Below are 20090 nucleotides of genomic sequence, written 5' to 3' on the forward strand. Positions count from 1 at the left end.
ACTGAAGAGTCCTCACACCATCATCATCAGATACCAGGTGGTACCTCCCCGAAGGTCCAGTCACTAAAAGTTGCTCGACTAAGCTAAATCCTAAATTTTTGATAAATTCTTCACAAACACTTTTATAGTTGACAAGGCAAGCATCATAACCAGACAAAGTGTACACATGCTTCTGATCATACACTATTTCAGGTGAAAATATCCAATTACCCCCATAATTAAATACCAAGTCCACTTTAGCCATCATCTTCTGTTTATATCACATGCAAAGGAATAAAAAGAGTGACACGGTCCATAACAGTAAGTAGAAATGCATAAGCAGGACCACAACCAGTTCGAGTAAAAATAATTCAAAAACATACGGTAATGACCACAACCAGACAACAAAATCATCAATTACAACACATTATTCATTTTATTTTATTCTTTAGTAGGATAAAGTGCCAAAAAGATATCAATAAACAACAATCCCATTATAAGCAAGAAACCCTAACCCCACATATAAAATTCAAATAAACGAATCTCTGACCCACAAATAGAAAAAGAAGAAGAAGACTGAAACATGACATACCGGTTAAAAGCATTAAGCCTTCGACTTGTCTCTGAAAACGAAACCCTAGAGGTCCAGCTTTGTAGTGTGGTCGACTGCGGAGAAATTGGTATTTGGAATAAAGCGAGGTGAGAGAGAGAGTGGGGGAAATAAAATAGAATTGGGGTTTATTAAATTATAGTACTAGGTCCGGTTGGTTTATTAAAATAAGGGTGATGGATCGTGTTGGTTTGTTATTTAAATTAAGGTATAGTGGATTGCGCCAGATTGTGACACGTGACAAAATCCAGTGCTATTTATTTTATTAGGGTTGTCCGTCTAAAATATGGCATATGTGAGCCACCTTATACACGGCAAGGGCATGATTGACACCACCTTTTAACGACGGGCAAATGTGCTCAATTTCGTATAGTTCGCTGACATAAATGGGCCTTTTCCATATTCAATTTCTAATAGAATGGTTATATCAAACAAACGCGTTATTTGTGAAATTATTCAAACCCTCATTAATTTTTTAGATTCTAATTTTAAAATTCGAAGTTGTTTGAATAAGAATTCTAAGTAATCAAATAAGAATTATATTAAGGACATGTCTGGACACAGATTCCCAAATAGTTTTTGAAAAAGTTGATTTGGGTGAAGTTTGATGTTAAATTGATAGCGCAGTGTAATTTTCATGTGTTGTCTCTAGCTCTCTGCATCACTCTCTTTGTTCAAAAGGATTTCACAAAATTGCAGGTCCTAAATGTTGCATGGGATGTCAACACAACAATTGCTAGTGAGAATGCACCTTCGTGTTACCATAGAGAAGGTTACAACAAGGTCATGATAAATGCCTAGCATTTGAATGATCCAGTTAGTAGACACTTATCGGCTTTTACTTACCTCAGGCTGAGCCCAACTTTATTGGAGAAACACAATCTCATGGAGTTTGAACAACTTGTGCAGAGGATGCATAAAGAAAAATTGTTGAGGATTCACTAAAAATCTATGCAACTACCAACTAAAATGTAGTGAGTTGTTTGTAATCTATGATTGAGAGTAGGGGTGGCAAACGAGTCGGGTCGGGTCGGATATGAGCATGTCAAAAACGGGTAATTCAAAAAACGGATAAAATTATCCGACCCGACCCGTATTTGAGACGGATAAAAAATAGGTTATCCGTCTTATGGGATGATTCCTAGTCTCCTAAACTTGAGGAATCCCTAATTTGAGGCTTTACAAATATAAAAGTTAAGCATATTAGTTATCCATTTGGTTAACCATTTTCTAAATTGATAATATGATTATTATCCATATTCGATTCGTTTTTAAAAAAATTCATTATCCAACCCATTTTTAACGGATAATATGGGTGAATAACTGTTTTCTTTTAATCATTTTGCCACATCTAATTGAGAATGAACGCATTCTTCTTTAGAGGTGTACAACTATCTGGATAGAAGAAGATGCGAGGAAAAAGAATTATGGGGAAAATTGATTGCTAGGAAACCATAATCTATTGCAATGAATAGGTGATGGTTAAAACAGTAGCCTAATTTTCGGATATCATGTATTTTGGAACCCCTCCCTTGTTTGTACTATAATCTTTTGAACTTGGACAAATATATCTAATGAAAATGGCTTGTATATTCTTGATGAACAGAAAGAACAGGTTAATCTTGTTGAACAGTTGGTCCTTAGCCCTCCTGAAATGCAATGGGATGCTAAGCTGAAAACATGGAAGTTAGTGGGTGATGAAAATATGGAAGTTGGTTGTTTTCAATGGAGTACTCAGATTTTACAACTAGGCAAATTCTTTTAACAAACAATGCAAACAATCTTAAATTGTATTAAAATAAAGAATTTAATTATAGACATTGATATTATAATTTTTTATATTATGGTACAATTTATCGTCTGATAGCAACCTAGTTTATTTTACTAGGATACCAACTAATGTTTATTACAAAAATTTGTTTATAATTATCTTATATAAGTGATTTGATAGTATAATTATTTTTACATCTTAAACTTATAAATAAATATGTTAAGAAGGAGGATCACATTTCTTGTGCATCCTAAAAGTTGGGATCACAAAAGGTTTGTTCTTTTTTCCTAATTCCACCCATTCTTGATAAGAGGTGTTAATCGGGCGGACTGACCCGCTAACAACCCGGTTCAACCCGGGTTCAGCTCGGTCCAGCTCGTTACTATGCATATGTGTGCGGGTTGGGACGGGTTGGACGGGGGGCGGGCTAGTAACGTTAAGTTTTCGCCAAACGGGTACGCGAACCAGCCACAACCCGTTAAGCCCTTAACGGGTTCTTAACGGTGCAGCCCGCAAAACCGCCTAATTTTTATTTATTTATTTTTAAATTAAATCTGACCGTTAAAAGAAAAATATAAGATAGTTAAAAATAATATATTAAAAAAAACGAAAGCCCGACCCGCCCGAACCCGCTAGGCCCGAACCCATACGGGCCCTATAGAACCCGAAAAATCCCAGCCCGCCACTAGCCCGTTAACTTCAGCATGCTAACAACCCGCCCGTAACTCTAACGGACAGACCATTTTTGTGTCCAACCCGTCCCAGCCCGCCCGATAAACACCTGCGACTTGTTCTTGCTGCCCATTCATTCCATAGCCATAACTTCAATACTTGCTCTTTTTGCTTGGCACGTGTACCACGTGTGAATCGCACGCTCCGAAGATAAGGTCACACAAAGCACTTCATCCGTGTCACGCATATGCTTAGACACGCTTGGCTTCCTTCACACGCGTGAGAAACCCTAGCCTTCGCATGCTCGCCGTGTTCCGCCGGATCTTCGCCGGAAAAACTTCCCGCGAATTCCTCTCCTATCCTTCAGGTTCTTTCTGTAGAGAATATCAATTTTCCTTCCGTCACTCTGCTCCGGCCAATTCGCCGGAATATTTATTATTGTATTTATATGGATCTGATTTCTACAAGTGATGCTCGTCGGCTTCTGTTCATGTTCCAGAGCAATTAGATGTGAAATGACACATTGTAAGTCATCTCTCTCTTTTTTCTTATGAGAAAAATTGCTGAAAACGATCTAAAGGATGAATTTTTGGATAAATTTATCATCTTTTTAGAACGCCATTGCAAAAAGGAAAAGAAAAAAAAGAAAAGAAAAGTAAACAAACTTAAGAGTGGTCATATTAATGGGCCTGAATAGAGCTGAATGGAAAAGGGAGTCTTGTAGCCGAGATCAAGTTATTTGGGATTGAGGTGTAGCTGATTATAAAAACTAAAAAGGTGGTAGTATAAGCAAAAATTGAGCTTTCATTGGATGGTGCCAAAGATCATGCTTATTTGTTAGCTCAGATAGTTGAAGTAGATGGATAGTTGGTATGGTTTTGGGAAGATAGCAATAGCGTGGGATGTTCTTTCATTCTCTGCATGGGATTTAAGTTATACGCACCCAATAGTGTGTTCTTACATGATCCATAATTTTAACGAGTTGTAGCAGGTTACTTACTGTTATCAAACATGCATATTGTAGACTATCTTAATTGTTTTTAAGTAATCTAATAGTGTAGAATTTCTTATTATTTGTTAGCAGTAGTTTATAAAATTTAAACCTGCATGAATATTGACTTGCATTTTGGAAGCATGAGATTCCTATTTGTTGTAAGTTGGATTTAGGTGTTCAGAATTTCTGTAGTCATTTGTCCTAATGGAATACCTGAAGTAGTGGCTCCGTTCTGCATGTCTTTCCTTTGAAATGCTTTTTGTGGTCTAATCATATTGATATTTTGACTTTGAAATTTTTTGCTAAACCAGGGAGCTAAAGAGCCAAGCCTCTAAAAAATGTCTTCTGAAATACTTTAGTCAAATTATTATGCTGAAGCATGACGCTGGGCTAGTAGAATGTCATCTGCATGTGAAGTTTGAAATGTAATAAAGCTCAAGCAAACGAAGTGGAAAAAGAAAAGCTTGAAAATGGCATCAGAGATGCAGAGATATGATACAAATGAAGATGACGAAGAGATGGATGTGAAAGAAGAAGATGATGAGGATGATGATGATGAAGATAAGAATGGCACCTTTAATGCAATGGCAGGTTTCGATGGGGCACATGGATCTAGCAGCAGTAATAGGTTTCAACACCATCAGCAATATCAAGAGCCGCCAACCCCACAAGGGGGATCTCGTAGATGTAGGCCATTAGAAGAGAAGGAACGAACAAAGCTTAGGGAGCGACAACGTAGAGCTATTACTGCTAAGATCTTGGCTGGTCTCCGAAGGCACGGGAACTATAACCTTAGAGTTAGGGCTGATATCAATGATGTTATTGCTGCTTTGGCAAGGGAAGCAGGCTGGGTTGTCCTTCCAGATGGAACCACCTTTCCCTCAAAATCACATTCACAGGTAACTCTCCTCCTCCATTCTAAGCAAAGTATTTCTTATCTTTTTCCAATATAACAAAGTTCACAGATAGTCTCATGGAGTTTAAGTTAGGCAAGATGAAAAATTTAGCGTTACGGAGGAAATTTGTCAACGGGGCATATGCATCAATATTATTTTGTTTCTAGTAGATCCCAAGAAAACTCAATATGGTGTTGTTTTTTCAACATCTACAGGTCACTGGAGCTACTGGTGGGACACCCACCACAATGGTGACTTCATCATCTTCACATATACCAACACAACATACTCCACCTGCTTCGTTGAAAGGCACGCCTTCTGGGTTTCAGAACACAGCCGATCACAGTGCCTGTCAAGTGAAAAGTGTGTTTATACCTACTTCATCCCCTTATGATTCATCCTCCACTGCCCGATCGCAAACTTCAGCCATGGTTGCAGATGGACAAGACACACAAAATGACCCATTTCTTGTAGGGTCTGGGGATTCACTTGACAAGCAGGTGAAATGGGTGGCTTAACGTATTGTAAAACTTGTAAATTATTTAGGAATACATTTTCACTTTGCCAATACATTTGCGTGAAATATCTTGAAGTACCAAAACAATAAAAAATTACCATGGCAATCCCGTATGGGTGGTGGATAGTATCATATGTGTGAAATTGACATTTTTGTTTGAATACTTTTGGAACTTTAGTTTTGCTGTTTCAACAGGCCTATAAGAGCATTCTGCTATTGTTGATGTTTCTGAAATATTTTGTTAGGTTATTGACATACACACAAAGTTACAGAAGCGTGATTTTGCTGGGACACCCTACATTCCTGTTTATGTTATGCTACCTGTGAGGTTTCTGAACTTGAACCTTGTTAATTCTTCCTTATTCTTCCCTTTTGTCAATTACTGTTCAGGGGCCTCTTGTATCTCATCTCTGTTTCTCTAGCAACTTGATCCTTTGACATGTGTAACTTGTGTCTTCATTCCACTTGCATTGTTATTAAACCTTTAGAAGAGGAGAATTTATTGTTGTACAGCTTTCCTCAAGTCATATGTGGTTAACCTGATGCTTTTTTCCATGTTATATTGGCAGTTAGGAGTGATTAATATGAAGTCTGAGCTTGTTGATGCGGATGGTCTAGTGAAGCAACTGAGAGTGTTAAAGTCAATAAATGTTGATGGTGTGATGGTGGACTGCTGGTGGGGCATAGTAGAGGCAAATGCTCCACAGGATTATAACTGGAATGGATATAAAAGGCTGTTTCAAGTTGTGAGGGAGCATAAACTCAAAATAAAGGTGAGATTCACACGCGCTTTGTTGTGACTCCCTTGTTCTTCCACTTTATCCCATTATTGGTTTATGTGAAATTGTGAATGAGTGTAATAATGGGGAAAAGATGATCCTTTTACCATCAAATATTTAAGATAAGGACTTCAATTAATTTCTATCTGAATATTACAATTTTTAAAGGAAGTGATCTTTCGGGGCTTGTGATTGTCACCATAGTTATTGCATCATTTGGACTGCAAATTATTGAGGTTTTATCTGAAAACAGGTTGTGATGTCCTTCCATGAATGTGGAGGTAACATTGGTGATGATGTTTGTATTCCACTGCCTCACTGGGTATCTGAAATCGGTCGAAGCAATCCTGATATATATTTTACAGACAGAGCAGGACGGCGAAACCCTGAATGTCTCTCGTGGGGAATTGATAAAGAGCGGGTTTTGAAAGGGCGCACTGCTGTAGAGGTATGTTATGCGACCTCGGTCAGAATGCACTCTTATGATTATGCCCTAGTTGTTTAGGATAATGAGAAGAATATTTGTGTAGTAAATGAATGTCTTCTAGTTATTTTGAGGTTAAGAGAACATTTCTCTTTCTTTATTCTTTTTGGATTGAGGATGGGGCCGACGAACAGCCTCTACTGACCACAAAAACCTCCAATTTTGCTCCCGGTCAAATTTGCCAGAAATCCGAGTTGGAAATCTTTTTCATGTTGAAAGCTTTACTGACCACTAATGCTCGCGCAATATGTATTTTTTTTATTTTTATTTTTTGTGATAAGTAATGGCAATTTTATCTATCTAGCAAAAAGAAGATGTAGAGTGTATAATTAGATTGTAATAATTCTTTTATCATTAGCAAAAAAAAATTAGTGATTGTAATGAACAGGAAATCTAACATGGGTTCAGTGCTGGCACAAGGTGTTTTTGCCATTTTAACTCGTCAGTTCTGGAGATTCTTTATTGTTCTCAGTATATTTTATGCTTAACGACAATAATTGATTAGGAGTTACTGTTGCTGAATTGTCAATGGATTACTGCAGAAAAATGAAAAACACAGCAATTGAGATGTGGATATTCTCTTTTGAGAAGATTTGTGCCATGCTATACTTGCATATTAGATTTCTTTCAAGAGGTTTTAAAATTCATAGAACTCCAGTTTTCTTCTTTGTGTGACTACCTTTGTATATCTTACCCAGATGTTTGTCTTTTTGACCAATGTAGGTCTACTTTGATTATATGAGAAGCTTTCGAGTTGAATTTGATGAGTTCTTTGAGGATGGTATTATTTCCATGGTTGAAGTAGGACTAGGCCCATGTGGGGAACTAAGATATCCCTCTAATCCTGTAAAGCATGGCTGGAGGTATCCTGGAGTTGGTGAATTCCAGGTAATTTTTTTCCTTATTCTCTTTTAAGTTGAGGGCAGTAGCTTAGATTTGTATGAATGCCATGCAAAAGGATTTGATTGTCAAATCTTTATCTGTTTATGCATCACCATATTCCTGCATGAAGTCAGACTTGAAAAAGAAAGGGCAAAATACAAAATTGGTAGGTCGGCCGGAACTAATTGCATTCGCTAACATACAAAAAATAGACATTTTGTCGGCTATTATGTTTTGGAGTGACTAAAAATATGCATTTCTCAAAGGAAAAGCTTTGTCTACCTCTCTTTGCTTAGATGTTGTTGTAGCACTTATTCTCCTCTTAAGTGATTGCACTAGTTGTTAGGATCTCTGTCAAAAATTATAGCCAAAATGTGTATTTCAATCACATCCTTGTGACCATTTATTGCATCAATATGACTTTCTTGTCTCCCATAGTGTTACGACCAGTATTTGCTGAAAAGCCTGCGCAAGGCGGCTGAAGCAAGAGGACACTCATTCTGGGCACGAGGACCCGATAATGCTGGTTCCTACAATTCACAGCCACAAGAGACTGGATTCTTTTGTGACGGGGGTGATTATGATGGATATTATGGTCGGTTTTTCCTCAACTGGTACTCTCAAGTTCTGGTTGACCATGCAGATCGGGTGCTTTCTTTGGCCAAGTTAGCTTTTGATGGAACATGCATTGCCGCAAAGGTTAGTCATCTTTAGGGAAAGAATTTAATATATGATATATTATCGGTTGCTATATTCTTCTCACCACAAAAAACAATGACAATAATATAAACAATACTAATAAATAATGGAGTATTATAATTTTGCTTTTTCTTCTGTTGATAAGTAATTTCCTTTAATTCTCTATACCTTTTTACTAATGATTTTCTTTATCCAGAAAAATCCTCCTTACTATAATCTAAATAAACAGGGCCGGTGCATGATATGTTTCAAGCTTTTCTGTCATTGTCCTTATGCACATTAGAGAGTACTGTTTAGTATGCATTGATGTTGTCTTAGTAACTAAAAGTTTTTTCTTAACAAATTTCAAGAAGCTTGAATCAAGGACGGATTCAACCAAAATTATAGTAGAAGAGCCAGCAGTCAAGTCTCAACTGTACAATGTACTATGAAAGGCACTTAACAGGCAATGGGCTGTTACTTTTACTTGAAAAATTGAAAAGGAGTAACCAGCCTTCTGTTCTTGTCATGATCATATTGCTGTCACCTTATTTATTCTCTCCATCTATCCTCTTGCCCAACCTTGGTAGCCTTTACTTGTGGAAATCAATTTGGCAGTTACAAATGACTCAGAGGTGGCAACCCACCAAGCCATTGCAAACTAACTTGCATTATTCATCTAGCTGAGTAAGATAGGTTGTGCATAAAGTTTATCCTTTAAATGATAATATGAATAATTACTTTTAAGCGATTAAAGAATTCTAGGACTCAATTCTACCTTCTTGATGCTTGCAATGAAGCAACTTATCTCATCAAAAAAAAAAGGACTCAATTCTACTCCTGGACTTCGTAGTATAAAGTTCACGGCTTTACGCTTTGAAGATTCCGCCTATGATCAGATTGATGGATGTAGAAAATTTATATAGTTGACCCAGCTAGTTCAGAATTGAGGCATTGTTGATTAATTAATTGCTGGTCCAGAAACCATTAATGACTTCAAGGTTTTCCACTGACCGAAATATTTTAGGAGCAAATGTTTGTTGCAATTCTGCACTTTGGTCTCCAAAGCCAAAGCAGAAAACAAATATTTTCTGCATAAAATAGCATTAGTCAGTTATGAAAGCCTCCGAACTAGTTTATAGCTATTGCTGTTTTCCCAGATGACAAGCCCAACATTTATTCGCCAAAACTAAAAAAAAAAACAAATTGCTCAAATTCAATCCAAACACTCAGAATATCGTTCTCCCAAGAAAATAGTTTAGAGCTTTAATGGTATTTTTGCAGATGACCAGCCAACATAAATTCTCCAAAAATAAAAACAAAACTAATTTTCTCAAATTCAATTCCAAACATTTTTTTTTATTTCTTCTCAATTCGGACTGTTTTCTAATCCAAATGCAATTAGGAATGAGAATATTATATGTTTTTTTTATGGGTAAATAATTAGATGTTGTAAGTATGCTTTTTTTTTCTTCTTTCTGCCGGAAGTGCTTTGGCTAACTTTCTAATACTGTTTCGCCTGCCAGTACTCACAAATCTTCTTTTGTTAATTTTCAAAAGCTTGTGAATGATAATCATTCAGGTTTTTCTCGCATACACCCTTTGATGAAATTCATGCACTTGAAATAGAAAGTTTTATATGCTTGCTTTGTCTTTTAGTTGAAGTTCGCTAGAAGAGAAAAGACTTCTTTTATATTAGGTATAGTTGATCCAGTTTCTACCATATTTTAAATCTGAACAGCTATCAGGAATTCATTGGTGGTATAAGACATCTAGCCATGCTGCCGAATTAACAGCTGGTTTTTATAACCCGAGCAATCGAGATGGTTATGTTGCAATTGCGGCAATGCTGAAGAAGCATGGAGCTGCACTGAACTTCAAATGTGCTGAAATGAGCATGTTAGAGCAGGCAGTGGATTTCTCTGAAGCTTTAGGTGATCCTGAAGGATTAGCGTGGCAAGTAAGCTTCGAACACTATAGCTTGAGTTTCATCTCTGCTGAAAGATAAATATCTACTAAAAGGACAGTTTGCTTTGCTATACTTGCAAATCTGTTGACCATTATGTTAACTACAGATTAACTCACTTTGCCTTCGAACATCTCATTGCAGGTGCTGAATGCGGCTTGGGATGTTTCTCTACCAGTTTGCAGTGAGAATGCACTCCTGTGTCATGATAGAGGTGGCTATAATTGTTTATTGGAAAAAGCTAAGCTCTTGAATGATCCGGATGGGAAGCATATTTTTGCTTTTACCTACCTTAGGCTCGGTCCCCTTCTCATTGACGGACAGAACTTCATGGAATTTGAACGATTTGTTAAGCGCATGCATGGTAAAGAATTGGAAGTCTTCTACTCTTGTGTCAATTTTGCATTTTCATATTTGGTAGTTTTGTGGTTGACTAGTTTGTGATTTATTTGGGTAGAAATAGTTGGGTCAAGACTTGAGGGTTCAAAACAAGTCTACAAAACTTAGATTTCGAAATGAATTATAGAATTAGGATCAGTGATATTGTCTAAGATTTGAATATTAGTTACATCTGTAGTGTTGTGGCTCTAGCTCACCATAAACTTGATTAACTCCAATCTCCAAGGATGAGATAGAGATTAGTCACCCCTTCAGCCACAGAAGAGTTTGATTTCACACCGCCACCCTGAGTTTGCTTCGAAACAGAATAACAGATCGAGCTGAGGAAAAAGAAAAAGCAACTAGTAGAGGAGGAAACGTCGTCTTGGAAGATGATAATTGATAACCAGTTAACCACGGGGAGATGCTAGTTGAAATCATGGCTAATGTTCATCATATCGATAAGTCAGCTCCTTGCCTTTATCGTCTATGGTTCTTCCAGTGAACAAATAGATTATAAAGCATGTTATTTATCTCGGTGCAAGTATATTATTCCTTAATGATGGTGGTTGTTCTGCCAGCTATTTATTGACCTGTCATCCCCAAGATCATCTCATAGGCAGTATTATGGTGACTTTGTCATTGGTTCCTCCTGTCTGTTTTGCAGGAGAAGCAGTCCTTGAGTTCCAATCGTAGTTCGGGAGAGCAGGCAATCTTCACTATGTGCATAAGTTCCCTGACTTCCCTCTTCCTTAGGGAAAGCAGGATTATATATATATTTCAGTATAATTTAAGCATAGTTCAGGAGAGCAGGCAGTCTTCAGCTTGTGAGCAAATCCTCTCTGTGGGATTATATTTCTGTAGTAGAATGTAAGAATACACTTCCATAGGAAATATGAAGCTGGCAGTGTCGAACTGCAATTTGACGTAAGATGTATATTCATGTTGAAGATGATCAAATACCGTAACTTGACCTAAGATGTGTGATTCATGTTGACATACTATCTTAAACAATTTCAGTTGTAGAAAACAAAACTAGTTTTCAAGGTGCTCAAAGAATGGATTGTTAGCATGAGGAAACTGGATCTTGAAACAGTGAGACCTTGCACAATGATTATATAATCCGCTTGAATGGTATAGGAATTCTGTAATTATACAAAGTATTTTAAACATATATTCAGTTCAACAATCAAACTTTGCATGTCTAAACAATAGTTAATTTCAAGGTGAATTAGCAATTATACACTGAATATTGGCCAGCATCTCCTACCCATCATAATTGTCTGTTAAGCTGATAGGTCTAGTATTACTTTTAAGGTGATATGGTCTATATATATTAGCCACCTGCTCTTTCGTTAAACTGGTAGGTCTGCTGTTACTTCCGATGTGAATTCGCGAATATAGTCTAAATATTAGCCGTGTTCCAAGATAGTACGTTAACATGATACAAACAACGTGAAACTGACCAAATGAAGAGGCATAATTACTAAACATGACAACATCAGTGAATTATGTAATTGAAACCTTAACTGATTCTTTTAAATATCTATGTACTGATATTTGGGCACCCAAAATTTTGTCCCTTGGAGATAATAACCAAAGTGATCCGGACGTGCTATCATTCATGATTCCAACTAGTGAACTAACCTATTCTCTACCAAACGCCGTCCTACTAACCTATACAAGGCATCAAATGTATTCTAAGGGACCCTATGAAAAAAAATGAATATGACACTGACCAATTAAAGACTTCTTGACCCAGTTCGTCTGGACTCATCTGTGTAAAAAAAGACGCCCTGCTAAATCATCCCAGCTTTCTCTCCTCTTTTTGGAAATTGTGAGAGAGGACTCCCCTGGTTTTTCAAAATCCTGCCCTTCCTCTATGTCACGGAAAGTTCCATATGCAGAAGGAGAATATGCTTGAGGAACATCCAGTGCAACTGCCCTCTGCAATGCAGCCTTGTGTTCCTCCTTGAGAGACGCCTGTCGCTCCATTCTCTGCTGCACAGGGAAATTCATAGATTCTGCAATTTGATGCCTCTCCAACATCGACTGTGGATAGAGAAAATGAAATAATTTCATGAATAACGATATGAATGTTAGCTCTTAGTATCATTTCCACAAATTCTCTCACAATTAAAAAAATCAGGCAGGACAAGAATTTGTTTTCTGGATGCTATAGAAAGGGGCTCCTCCATTAGTGCTCATAAAACTGCATTTATACATTAAATATATTACGCATTTAACAACACTTCCACAACGATACCTACTATGCATCAATCCCAACCATGACTTCTAAAAGGGAAAAAAACAAAATGTCAACTCTCTAAAAACTGATTTTTCCCATGTGTTTGTTCTAACAAGGTCCTCTAGCAATTCAAACCTAATCCTATAGAATCTTAAAGCATTTTAACATTGTGCCAACAGCAAGAAAAACTTTTTCGATTTCATATGACATTCCGTACTTCAGTCTGAAAGCATTAAGCTACGCCCTATTAAGTCTCCAATCATGTCTTAGCTATGACATCAACTCACAAATGCTACTGATTGGTCTGTCGCATGTCACAGATGCTGAGACGTCAAGGAATAACCTGGGGAAACCAGGTTTAGATTCCACCACTAACACTCAGTGTGAGTCCATTTGTTTCAGCCTTATTTATCCTGCATATTTGCTTGTGAATAACAACAAATTTCCCGATCGATCATTCGAGGTGCACATAAGGTGGCTTGGTAAAACATGCCGGCCTCAAGGTCAGCTCACCAAGACGATATTGCTTTCCATTACCAGTAGGTATAGAACATACATGTTCAACAAACATTATTAAATACCCCAGAATGACTACTGTAGGCACGATTGATGAGCTCTTCTTTGCCAGTTAGGTTGCTCATCTTCTAAACCATAGTTAAGGTCAAACAATTAAGTTGTAATTGCTAGACCTTGAGATTTCTTTTATTCGGGCGGGGGATAAGGTGCTACAGTTTGAGATATTTTCCTAACTGAAAAAAACAAGGGCTACCAAAGGCGGAAATAAACTCTCAGGATTTCCAAGGATGCCTAACATCTCTTCTGTAATTCAAAATGTCTCGAATTGCCTCTTCCTTTTTCTCCTCAGTCTTCCTTGACCCTCCTCAATGAAAGAAGGAAAAAGAAGATAAAGCTAGGTTTAATTTCTCAATCAACTTGGAGTTCTTTAGAAACGTCAGAAGATATGGCTGACAGAAAAGGAAGTTATATCTGATGTTTAAGAACGGAGCTGCATAAAACTTACATCAATTGTTCTTTGTGATTCTGTCAATATCCGAATAATGGCATGATCAGATGTCATGTTGCAAGAGAGAACTATGTGCTCAAACCGTCCATCAACAGGTATAGCAGTCCTCACAATGGGTCTAATATTAGCAAAGCTGCAGCAGAGGCAAAAACAGGTTAAGGCTTAGCTACTAAAACAGCTATATTTGAGAAATGAAATTTATCCAAGTGATTGAAACAAAGGATTTTTCTTTTTCAGAGAGAAGAACATCTCCCCCAATGGGATGCTACTTTTTGCTCTTCAACTTGGCTCCACCAAGTATAAATACTGTTGCCAAGCTAAGTCCTTAAATGATACCAAAATTCTAAATTTCTAATGTCTACTAGTAAAAAAGAGAGCGCATCAAATCCTGCAAAAGTTTTACATTTTACTTCACAAATCTATATGTAAATGGAATTTCATATACCTGAAGGGCTTCCTGACAATAATGTGATAAAGACGACCAGGAGCATAAAGGCGTCTTGGATCTTTTAGCATCTTCTCCTCCAGGGTGAATGTATCTTTCAGGCACATTATGCACATCAAGCACGGGAAACTATAGAGAAAAACACTGCTTGTCAGCCTATGGCTTGTCACACTAGTCTCTTGGTATCATAAAAATATAACCTGATACAGTGTTGAACCAAATATTTATGTATCAACAAACTGAAAGTAAACAGTGAAAATAACTCGATTCATCAAGCCTTCCAAGTTGCATCGGATGTTAATAAGAAACTTTGGGCTTCTTATTGAAGGAAGTATATTTGATAACATTACTAGGAAATGTCTGTTTGTATAAGTGGCAATCTTCAAATTGGCAAGAAACTCTTATTTTGCAGTCAGAAGGAAAAGATTTTGTCTAGGACTGTCATTGATTCTGTCACGCTAAAAGATTTTGCTTTTGGACTTTATATTTTCTCCATTTCATGATCACAAAGTGCTAGGAAAAAGGACCTTACACCTCCAACCAAGAGGTTGGGGATTCGAGCTACCAAGGGAGCAAATAGGAAAAGGGTTACAATTGACTCGGTCAAGGGTTTTGGGGTGTGGGTTTTATCATATCAAAGATAAATTGAATATGTGATTCCAAAAAGACACGAGCAAATGGACACAGTTACATTATTATCAAAAGTCTTGACTCTTCTTCCTAGGGGATTCAGTAATTATAGATTGGGAAATCAAAACTATCACGTGGCATAAGCTATTAACGACTGCTTAATTTTGATTCATGCATATTTGATCACATACGATATATACATCAAAAGTCATACTGAAACGAGAGAAGACCTGCAATCTTTTACCAGAAAAGTGACTTGAAAGCATGTTCCAATGCTACAGTAGTCCGAGGTAAGAAATCATCCTGATTGGTCATGGAAAAAGTGTGTCAAAATGTGATGATAAATTCTAAGCGAATAGGTATGACTTTGGAAAAAGATTATCCAACAATACAAGAAATATACATAAGATATTAGACCTTGTTGATGATCAACAAAAGTACCCTTCCTAAATTCTGAACCAGACCTACCTTTTCTAGCAGGAATTGATTCCCAAGAACAAAGCTTCTGCCTTCTTTCATATGTTATGTATAACTGTAGCTCTACCTACAATCCAGTAGATTTTGCTTCCAAATGACAATTCAGTTCCTTCAAACTAACATTTGCTTCACTAATTGCGGGGGAGCAACTCTTTGCTCAAAAATGTGCGAGTTACTTAATCCCACAACATTGATATGACACGAAACTTATCAAAAGATAATCACCATTCAAATGCTTCTTACGTGGCATATGTTTGAAGAGATATAGTTTATGGTGACGGTAAACTAACTAATAATTACAGATTCATTTACAACATGCAACAAGCTCAATCCTATTAACATTGCACTTCAAGGATAAATTCTAAAAGAAGAAAATAAGCTTCGCTTATGGTATGTTCTTTAGTAGAAGGATTACATGGTCTAATATCAGAAAAAGAAAAACATCATCGAACTCAAATATCTGGTTCACCTTTTCAGTAAGATAAGTCTAATAATACCAGTCAAACTGAAGCAAATAAGTGTATCAGACAACAAAGAGGACCTACACATGCTTACCTGAAGCACAATAGAGTTTATGATATCCGCATATCTCACAGCCAAATTCAGTGAGACACACCTTGCAGGAGCAATTGCAAAGCATCTGATCCTTTTTCTCTCTAAGAATCCCAACTTTTCTCTGTTCTTCACAGCCAACATTGTCAATAGTGTTACCACCCCCGCCCCTAAAGAATGCCCAGCAAATGTCAAGGTATAATCCGGATACTTCTCCACTAATTCCCTTAAAATTTGTGATTCTGCTTCCCAAACCCATTGAGCTGCCTTCAACAAACCATTATGAACATAGCCCCCATCAAATTCTGCTTGCCCGAGTTTATCATCAAGTAGGACCAAAAAATCACTTTCCTTAGCCAAATTAAGACCCCTAATTGCTACAACTATGTCGGCATTCTCATGATCAACATAGATCAAATAAGGAGATACCCTCCCTTGAGTATCTTCATGATTTTTCTTTACAATAACCCAATCAGGATGAATACCATATCCTCCAGGGGGAGTCCATATGGGGTTTCTAATATCATCCTCATATACAGCTATAATATATCGACAAAACCGTGGCACTGGCTCAAACTCACTAGCAATTGCAAGTCCCCAATTTTCACTCTCACGGCCAGCGGTATAAAGGAACTTCTTCCACACCCAACGAACACAAGCTAAACAGTATACACATTCAATAACTGGAACACAACAGGCAAATGACATTGGTGCCTACCATACAGTCATCTTCTAACAGTTCAAGAATGACAATTACTTCCAATAAAATGAATCCTAACACTGTTTCTGCAAATGGGGGTCATTTTTTTGTTGAGGTTCACCTTATGGGGTATCAAGATAGTAAGTACTTGAGCTAACTCAGTGATCAAAATTGAATCTTTACTAACTAAAGGTATCAAAATTGAATTTTTATTCATTAAATAACAAAGAAAGGGCATAAAATTACCATTACAAGAACTGAACTTTGGAGAAACTGGGCAGGTAACAGTTGTAATCATCAATACAAACTTCAAAAAAGGAACATAATATATTGAATAAAGATAGAAAAAGGGGTTGCTTTTGAATCTTGAAAAGAGAAAAATGACTGAAAATTTAAGAGAAAAATGGAGAAAAAGCAGTAGCACACCTGCAACTACTTGTCAAACCCACCATTTTAAGTGGGGTCCCTTACAATTGAGTGAAAGAATATTTTGGGATTATGCGTAGATCCCTGTCTAATGGCACTGGTTTTCTAATTAATTACGTACTACAGTAACTTTTTTCTGATTTGCAAGTAGAATAGCTTATGATGATGGCTTCTGCTTAGTTGTAATTTCTGTGGAAGATAGTTTCTTTAATTTTCGTACTAAATTTTTCTCAGGTTTGGTAGAAGTTTCCTCTGAAGGGAGCAAATAACAAAAAAAAAAACAAAAGAAACGGGAAAGGGGGTAGTTTCTTGTGAATTATTGCCATCTGTTAACTTTTGTCATACTTCTAGTTTTGTATTGTAGCAAATATTTCTACTTTAATTTTGATAAAAATAGAAGTTGTCATGTGCATGCATTCCTTTCTTTTTGGTAATATTGTACTCCGGAGTTTTTGGTCAATATTGTCACTTATCTTTGAGATAGGTCTATTTTGGTCCCTTAAATATACCCTTAAACATATTACTAAGTTTCTGTAAAAATAGCAAGGGCTAGTCAGTTTTCGGACTGGTCATTCAGAAATAGCTAGCGTTTGCAAAGTCACTAAAAAATAGCCGTTATTTTATTGCAACACGGAAAGTTTCAGCATAATATACTGAAAATGTTGGTTTATGTTTAGTCAACAATGGCATGCTGAAAATGTTGGTTTATGTTTAGTCAACAATGACATGCCAATTGGAAGAGTTGGTGGAAAGAGTTGGTGTGGATGCTAGGAGGAAGCTTCCTCCTTTGATGTCACCCATGACATCAAGAGGAGGTAGTTTGATGTCACCAATGACATCAAGAGGAGGTCTTTACCTCTATAAATAGATGCACTCCTTCACTTGTAGAAATCATCCCAAAATAATACAATACATTGTAGTGAGTAGAGAGTTAAGAGAGAAATTCTCTTAAGTGTAATTGGGAAATCTCCCCTTCCTTTGTTAATATTAAAAGGGCAATTGTTCTCTGGTGGACGTAGGATTATTTTGATCCGAACCACGTTAAATTTTGTGTTCTTTCTTTTACGTTTCAGCTAACATATACTAGAGATTGGTGCACCTGTGTATGAACTGGTGCTCCCATCTCCAGTATATTATCCTGGACTGGTATATTATACTAGAGTATATTTTCGGATTTTGAATAGTGTTTTTGTTCAGATTTATCTTTACATGAAAAGTGGCTAAATTTCAATTACTTTTGAAACTGTGACTATTTTTAAATGATCACTTGTAAATCTGGCTATTTTTGAATTTCTCCCTAAGTTTATGTGATTTTCAACTTTTATTAGGATAAGAAATGATCTGTTATTAGTAAACAACAGAAGCCATAAATGAGTATTCTCTTTAGAGGAAAATACTTAATCGTACCGGAAGGTTTATACCAATCCAATAAATATAGAACACATTGTTGTGCTAATTTATTTTCTTACAAATCAATTTAAATAACCTTTTTTTATCTCTTTGAGGCATTTTAATTTCAAATGACTTCTTCAAAACCATTACTATCTTTCCATTCCTTGATGAACAATGGACAAATGATAAATGGAAAGCAACAATACAACAAGCACAAATTGATGACATGTTTTATATTTGACGATAATGAAATTTTTTTTTAAAAAAACAATAGTGAGAGATTTATTTTGCTTATTTATAATGTTAGCAAAATTATTAAGTTTTTTGGACTTTTAACTTTTATTAGGATAAGATATGACCTGCAATTAGTAAACAGCATACGCCATAAATGTGTGTTTTCTTTAAAGGTAAATACTTACTCGGATATCTATATCATATCATACTAGTATATTACAAGTGCGAAGATTATTGGGTAAAGTTGATTTACTATAATGCCCATAAAAAATTGAATGGCTATTTTACCCCTCACTTAAACACTATTTTTAAAATATTTTGTACCAAAAACCTACCTTCCAATAAATGATTATTAAGTTGTATAATGAATCGAGTGGAATAATTTCCTTACTAGTTACTACTGCGGACTGCAGCCTATTCAATGCCTTAATTGCTTTTTATCTTTCCTATATTTATTCAATGTTTTAGACTTCCCGAAGTAAACTTACACATTTTGCCAAACTATTGAACCATTGTCATTAACGTTCTCTTCAAGGAGTTTTAATACTCATTCTTCTTCTTCTTCATTATTCATCTTCTAATCTTCAACTCTATGGAGTAACCATCTGAGTGAGCAATTATTTCTGTCATAAGTTTAAGTTTTGTAATTCTTGTAATGCATAGTCCTATTCCAAATTAATGTGTTAACAACTATTTTTTCTTGATAGTATAAATCTGGCACATAAAAATTAAAAGGATATATATTTGTTACTTTTTTATGTCTGTATGTTGGAAAAAGTACTGCACCACCACCTCTTTTTCTGTATGTGTATACATTTATTTTTATTTCGCTGGTGATTTTATTTTTAGCTTGAAGATTCTTTTTTAAAGGATTTTTTTTAGGTGGCTACTTCTGTTTCATTGTGTCGTATTTATTACATCATCTTTAGATATTCTAAAACAACATAAAGCATCAATATATGGTTATTTATAAATTTATGTAAAGATAGTATTTGAATATATGTCGGAAATTATACTCTTTTATATATGTGAAAGGAAAATAAAGATTATGGTAGTGATTTGGTAATGATAATCTGTGCAAATGCTTAATCTGTTTAATATTTGAGTAGTTTTACTTTAAATTTAGTTTTATCATTTTATGTTCTATAAATTCTAGCGGGTTAGTTAATATCAATCATATGACAACCCTAATAAAGTAGAATTATTAGGTGGGTGAAAAATTAAGATCTAGAGCTCTTCAATCAGGCTGTCATGCTTGGTCGTTTTAGTTGGAAAAATAAGGTTGCAAGAATTGTAAGAACTGGCCTCAATAGTTAGCTTTTTAATGAGCAGGTAAATGCAAATGATTTTTCCATG

General features: G+C 36.1%; 2 protein-coding genes across 4 annotated transcripts; one reads left to right on the plus strand and one right to left on the minus strand.

Moving 5' to 3' along the window:
- The first annotated feature begins 3206 nt into the window (after positions 1 to 3206).
- Positions 3207 to 11662, plus strand: LOC107791629 (beta-amylase 7-like). 3 transcript variants are annotated; one of them, XM_016613723.2, is made up of 11 exons: positions 3207 to 3557; positions 4338 to 4925; positions 5138 to 5422; positions 5685 to 5762; positions 6009 to 6212; positions 6472 to 6666; positions 7426 to 7590; positions 8023 to 8283; positions 10004 to 10222; positions 10373 to 10592; positions 11274 to 11662. In XM_016613723.2, exons 2-11 carry the CDS (start codon positions 4497 to 4499, stop codon positions 11300 to 11302), a joined length of 2085 nt encoding a protein of 694 aa, XP_016469209.2. In that variant the 5' UTR covers positions 3207 to 3557; positions 4338 to 4496; the 3' UTR covers positions 11303 to 11662. The 3 variants fall into 3 exon arrangements, with proteins under 3 accessions (XP_016469209.2, XP_075073974.1, XP_016469210.2); XM_075217873.1 differs by having other exon boundaries at positions 3243 to 3557; positions 10373 to 10681; positions 11230 to 11662; XM_016613724.2 differs by lacking the exon at positions 5685 to 5762 and having other exon boundaries at positions 3243 to 3557.
- A 453-nt stretch (positions 11663 to 12115) lies between these two features.
- Positions 12116 to 17398, minus strand: LOC107791631 (uncharacterized). Its single transcript, XM_016613726.2, has 5 exons — positions 15986 to 17398; positions 15198 to 15256; positions 14324 to 14452; positions 13876 to 14011; positions 12116 to 12658 (listed from the first exon to the last, which is right to left on the minus strand). The coding sequence occupies exons 1-5, from the start codon at positions 16688 to 16690 to the stop codon at positions 12380 to 12382; spliced, it is 1308 nt and encodes a 435-aa protein (XP_016469212.1). The 5' UTR covers positions 16691 to 17398; the 3' UTR covers positions 12116 to 12379.
- Between the last annotated feature and the right edge of the window lie 2692 nt (positions 17399 to 20090).

The sequence above is a fragment of the Nicotiana tabacum genome, chromosome 7 (genome assembly GCF_000715075.1).
Source record: "Nicotiana tabacum cultivar K326 chromosome 7, ASM71507v2, whole genome shotgun sequence".
Classification (NCBI taxonomy): domain Eukaryota; kingdom Viridiplantae; phylum Streptophyta; class Magnoliopsida; order Solanales; family Solanaceae; genus Nicotiana; species Nicotiana tabacum.